General features: G+C 34.6%; 1 protein-coding gene across 1 annotated transcript in view; it reads left to right on the plus strand.

Annotated features, from left to right (window-relative positions):
• LOC107654276 (vacuolar protein sorting-associated protein 8 homolog) overlaps positions 1 to 5825 on the plus strand; it is a 61588-nt gene that overhangs the window by 25547 nt on the left and 30216 nt on the right. Inside the window, exons 17-21 of the mRNA XM_016441300.1 lie at positions 1236 to 1271; positions 1361 to 1451; positions 1766 to 1812; positions 2332 to 2421; positions 3262 to 3308. Of these exons, the coding sequence (XP_016296786.1) occupies positions 1236 to 1271; positions 1361 to 1451; positions 1766 to 1812; positions 2332 to 2421; positions 3262 to 3308 (311 nt within the window). The remainder of the gene's footprint in view (positions 1 to 1235; positions 1272 to 1360; positions 1452 to 1765; positions 1813 to 2331; positions 2422 to 3261; positions 3309 to 5825) is intronic.

The following is a 5825-nucleotide window of genomic DNA, read 5'->3' on the forward strand; positions in this document are numbered from 1 at the left end:
TTCACTTCACTTCACTGCTCTGTGTGTGCACTTGGATGGGTTAAATGCAGAGCACAAATTCTGAGTATGGGACACCATACTTGGCCACACTTCACTTCACTTCACTTCACTTCACTGCTGTGTGTGTGCACTTGGATGGGTTAAATGCAGAGCACAAATTCTGAGTATGGGACACCATACTTGGCCACACTTCACTTCACTTCACTATCTTCACTTCACTTCACTGCTGTGTGTGTGCACTTGGATGGGTTAAATGCAGAGCAAATTCCGAGTATGGGACACCATACTTGGCCACACTTCACTTCACTTCACTATCTTCACTTCACTTCACTGCTGTGTGTGTGCACTTGGATGGGTTAAATGCAGAGCACAAATTCTGAGTATGGGACACCATACTTGGCCACACTTCAGTTCACTTCACTTCACTTATTAATATTATTTAAAAGTTTGGGGTCAATAAGGTGTTTAATGTGAAAAATGCATTAAAAAGTAATGTTGTAAAATATTATTAAAAATTAAAATCACTTTATTATTATTAATTTAACTATCATTGTTGAAAACAGTTGTGCTGCTTAATATTTTTGTGGAAACCATGACATATTTTATTTTTTATTTTTTTTTTCAGGATTCTTTATTGAGTAGAACATTCAAAAGAGCAGCATTTATTTGAATGATAGTGTATATTTATTTTTTTTCTGTTATTTTTTCCCCACCAAATGTGCCACTTGTTTAAAATTCCACCATTCCTATATCAGCCATATAGAAAATTTGGTAATGTATTTAAATCAGCACAATTTGTAATAACAATGTTTGGTTTAATACAGACAAACAAATGTGTAATTTTTGAAGATATAAATGTATTTATGTGAAGAGCAATTGAAGATATAGCAACAGCGCAACATCCATCTGGTAAAATTGACAGTTCTATCATTTGGCTCAAAACTCTCTTGCACTGCTCTGGGTGATCAGGCGTCCATCCCTTATTGTTCAGCCCTGTTTCAGATTTGTTAATTGATCACTTTTTTTTTTTTTTTTTTTTTTGAAGATATAAATGTATTTATGTGAAGAGCAATTGAAGATATAGCAACAGCGCAACATCCATCTGGTAAAATTGACAGTTCTATCATTTGGCTCAAAACTCTCTTGCACTGCTCTGGGTGATCAGGCGTCCATCCCTTATTGTTCAGCCCTGTTTCAGATTTGTTAATTAAACAATTTTTTTTTCTTCTTTGTAGTCTGTGCACATCATGACCCTGAGGAACTGGCGTGAGGTAAGGCATCATTTTATAGCACACCACAAATGTTATATCTGTGTCACAATAATGAATCTGATAGTAATGGGACTTCTGACGTCCTGCAGCGTGTGGACCATCTGTTGAAACAGGAGAAGTTCATGGAGGCTCTGTCTCTTGCCTGGTCCTTCCACGAGGGCACCGCCAAAGCTGTGCTAGGTCGGTCCTTCTGTTCACATCCACTCTAAAATCTACACTTCTGTTGAACCAAATGACTGTTACAGTACTTTCTCAATTTTTGTGAAAATGATTACAGCTTTCAGACCTCAAAGCTTTTAATTTGTAATTATGTAAGTTACAAATTATATAGTCTTTTATTTTCCAAGAACTTCAGAATTTTTGTACAAAAGTTAATCACACACAGAAAAAAAGGATTTAGAATACTGTTTGATAGAATTAAGATTCAAATGCTCTAATGATACCACAAAATGCAGGTAGTAATGTAGACCTAATGGGATGTGTTTATGTAACAGGTCTGTTTGCAGACCCTGCTAAGAGAAAAGGTGTGGTTGCAGACAAGGTAAGATTCTTGTTAATGCAGTGACACTGCTGTACATACATCTTTACTTCAATTTTTTTTGTTGGATCCAGTGTTACCAAACTTAGCTGAAAAAAAAAATGGAGCACCTTCGGGTTTACTTCATCTTATTAAGGGGTTCATCCTTCAACAGGATAATGGCCTAAAACATGCCTTCAGGATATGTCAGAGATGGTCTCGAAGAGTAGAATAGGATAGTAGCTTCAAATCATGAAATGGCCAGCACTGTCTCCAGAGTTAAACCTGGTTGAGCTGGTTTGAGGTTTAAATCCATTGATTAAAAATACTTGAGCTTTGTTCTTTAACTGAACTAAGGGTCTTATTGGAATCCCACTTCTTTATACTGTGAATTACTTTTTTTCTTATTGAGACAGTATTTGATTTTCCCGTATAACAGATTTCTAAATGAATTTATCTATCTGCAGCGCTGTAAATGAGCGTTATGATGGCTAAATTTACTTGTTGTTGTGCAAATAAACGACAAATTCTCTCTCTTCACAGATGGTGGAAATTTTGTTACAGTATGTGGATCGCTCTCTGAAAAAATGTCCAGAGCAAGGGAAAATCCAGGCGATGGAGCAACACTTCCAGGTAATGGGTCACCAATAGAATTCCTCTCAAATGGTGTTATCTTATCAATTTTCCATATTATTATTATTTAAAGATGTAGATATTTTTTAAGACAGAGCTGAAGAGTTTTTAGCATTATAGAGGCTTTTTCGAGAGGTGAGAGTGAGGAGAGCAGACTGAGAGAGCGATGCAGACAGTCTCCTTTATGTCAGTCTTTAGGCCCGCGGCATCCATTTTTAAACTGCATCTCATCATAAGGCGGAAACCACATACAATAATGGCCCACTAATGTCCTCTCTCCCCTGCCTCTGGGTCTCGCTCGCTCTCCGATTTCTTTTTGCCATTAAGAAGCACTCTGTCATCACAAAAATAAGGCACTCACCATGGCCAAATGGCAGATTTAGCTCTGTATATCTAGGGCAATGTGGAATGTTATGCTGCTCTAACTGCCTGTCTGTCAGACACACTTTCACAGTCAGTTTTACCACAAGAGAAATGTGCATATTTAATACTTCACCCATATTCGATGGACTGTGGTTCTATAATAATTAGGGCTGGGATATATATTAGATAGATGAGATTCACAATATTTTCAACATTATTTGTTGCTTATTTATTGATTCTATAAATCTGCATTGTTCTAGTTCTGTAGAAATCTGTTAAGCTTTCTTCCAGGTTCTACAAACACAGATTTCTTTCTCATTTTCTAGTTTACTTTGGTAGCCCTGATGTTATTAATACATTTTATTACCATGCATTAATGAATTCTCACTATCTTTTTTTCTTGTTCTTCTATTCCTTCAAACCCCATCACTCTTCTTTTTCTGCTCCTGCTTGTTCTTTCTCTCTTCTCCTCTGCAGGACATGGTTCCCGTCACGGTGGATTATTGTCTCCTTCTGCAGAGAACGTGAGTTTATACACACTCCTTTTCCTGCACACATACAGTACACACACTATTTAGAATGCTGTTGTATGTGTGTACTCTGAGCCTGTTGTTTTTCTGGGAATCATCCCAGAGTTTGCAAAACAAGCCTGAAGCATTAATTAAATGTTCTGGTTTCAATATAATTTAAGCATTACATCATTTACCACTGAAAATAATTTCAGACCCTCGGTAAAAAATAAATAAAAATAACACTACCATTCAAAAGTTTGGGGTTGGTAGGATTTTTAAAAATGTTTTTTACCATCATCTGTTCACCAAGGCTGCTTTTATTTGGTCAAAAATACAGTAAAAACAGTAGCGTTTTGAAATATTATTAAAGTAATTGTAATTTAAAATAACTCTAATAATTTAAAATAACTTTTATTGTCTGTTGTAATATTGTAAAATGTAATTTATTCCTGTGATGTCAAACTGAATTTTGTAGTGGCCATTACTGCAGTCTTCAGTGTCACATGATGCTTCAGAAATCATTCTAATATGCTGATTTGCTGTTCAAGAATAATTTCTTATTATTATCAGTGTTGAAAACAGCTAAAAAAAAAAAAAGTAATTCTCACTTACCCCAAACTTACTAATTGGTTACTGACCTTAATTTTATAGTTATTGTGTAATATAGTTAAGTAATATGAATGACTGGGTTACTGTTTCCTATGTTGTCCTGACAGGACTGTACTTTTTTTTTTTTGAATGTATTTTTATTTATTGTATTTTTTTTTGCACATAGCACTGGTGCTAGAGTAGGAAAGTTGTGTTACCATCTCTGAAAAAAAGAACGAATATTTAAAAGATCCCAAAAGGTTAAAGCGTCATAATATGAATACATTTGAATCAAGCGGTTTTGTGACAAGATACGTTTGCTTCATATAATAAACAGATTTAATTTAGGATTTTATTTGCAAGTCTGTAATGAATGGAATTAATGATTTTGCAAGTAATTTTATTGTATTTGAATGTCAGTCATTTTAAACGTGCGATGTACAAAACAGCTTATAGACAAAAAGTTTCAAGTTAATTATGCAACTTTCACAGACTTCTTTATGTAACAAAATATTGAGCTTTGATACCATGTATAAATAAGTGATATAAATAAGTGAAAGGAGTGATAGAAATTAGTTATAGAAATTTTTAGGGATGCACGATATTGGATTTTTGCCGATATCCGATATGCCAATAATTTTCAACTCATTTTGGCCGATAGTCGATGCCGATACCGATATATAATTATTTTTAATTTTGGTTAGTTTTAACAATAACTTATTTGTTAGAATTAAATAAACAATAATAAAGTTATTTTATAATGACAGTACATTGAAGATTTGAAAATAACTATAAATAAACTATATATTAATCACTGCATTTTTTTTTCAGAAAGATGCAGTGGTAACCGTAACATTTTATTTTAGGATTTAACATTTGTAAATGGTCTAAAGCAAAAGAGTTGTAAAAATTCTGAAAATATTTTAGAGCTCATAATTTGTTTAAAAAATATAACATATTATACATGAATGAATAAATCAGTATATATAAAATTACTTAATTTAAGTGTCATGTTTGTGATTTTTTTTTTTGTTCATGTAAGCTATAGCTTCTGACCTTTAAATCAAAACATACTCATGATTTTATGGCATCAATTACTGCTTTATTTAATCAGAAACACAGTCTAAATATTATTTGTATATTTTGCTTTCATTTTATTAGAAGTAGGACAACAGCGCCCCCTATGAAATTAAAACTTCTTTCCGAACGGGCATTAGGATCCGAGGGAGGCTGCCACTGCTGCCACTGCACGTGCTATTACTGTTTACTCTATCACACCGAACACATCATTCTGTACGTGCATTCTCAGTTTAAATGCAGCGATCCAAAACCGTGATTCTAATCATCATTCAGGCAAAACTTTGCTTCAAGAATGAGCCACACTGCTCACATGATCTAATTGCTAGCACGCCCTGAGCACATGTGAGTTAATGTATTCCTCTTATCGGCAAGACATATCGGCATAATTTTTCATATCGGGCTGATGCCGATATTTACATTTTAAAGCCATTATCTGCCGATTCCGATATTGGTCCGTGCATAATAATATATATTATTTCGTGCATAATATCGTGCATCCCTAGAAATGTTCATAATTTTCAGGTGTAGTTTTGTTTTTAAGGTTTAGAATATAATTGTTTGGCTAATTCTGTTATGTTTCCAACTTGAACACATGACGTTCATATGTGACATCCATTGAAGTTTCCCAAGTGCACCTGAAGGCAGCATATGCTGCAGGGTAAATGAGAGGAAAAAAATGATCACACCTGCAGGGAGTGAAAGCAGACCAATCTTTTCATAGCACTTGTGACATATATGTCGCAAAGAACAGCTCTGCCTCTTCAGTTCTGCTACTGTCAGATATATTTTGCTTTGTGTGTGTGTGTGTGTGTGTGTGTGTGTGTGTGTGTGTGTGTGTGTGTGTGTGTGTGTGCGCGTGTG

The sequence above is a fragment of the Sinocyclocheilus anshuiensis genome, unplaced genomic scaffold, assembly GCF_001515605.1.
Source record: "Sinocyclocheilus anshuiensis isolate Anshui unplaced genomic scaffold, SAMN03320099.WGS_v1.1 scaffold551, whole genome shotgun sequence".
Taxonomy (NCBI): domain Eukaryota; kingdom Metazoa; phylum Chordata; class Actinopteri; order Cypriniformes; family Cyprinidae; genus Sinocyclocheilus; species Sinocyclocheilus anshuiensis.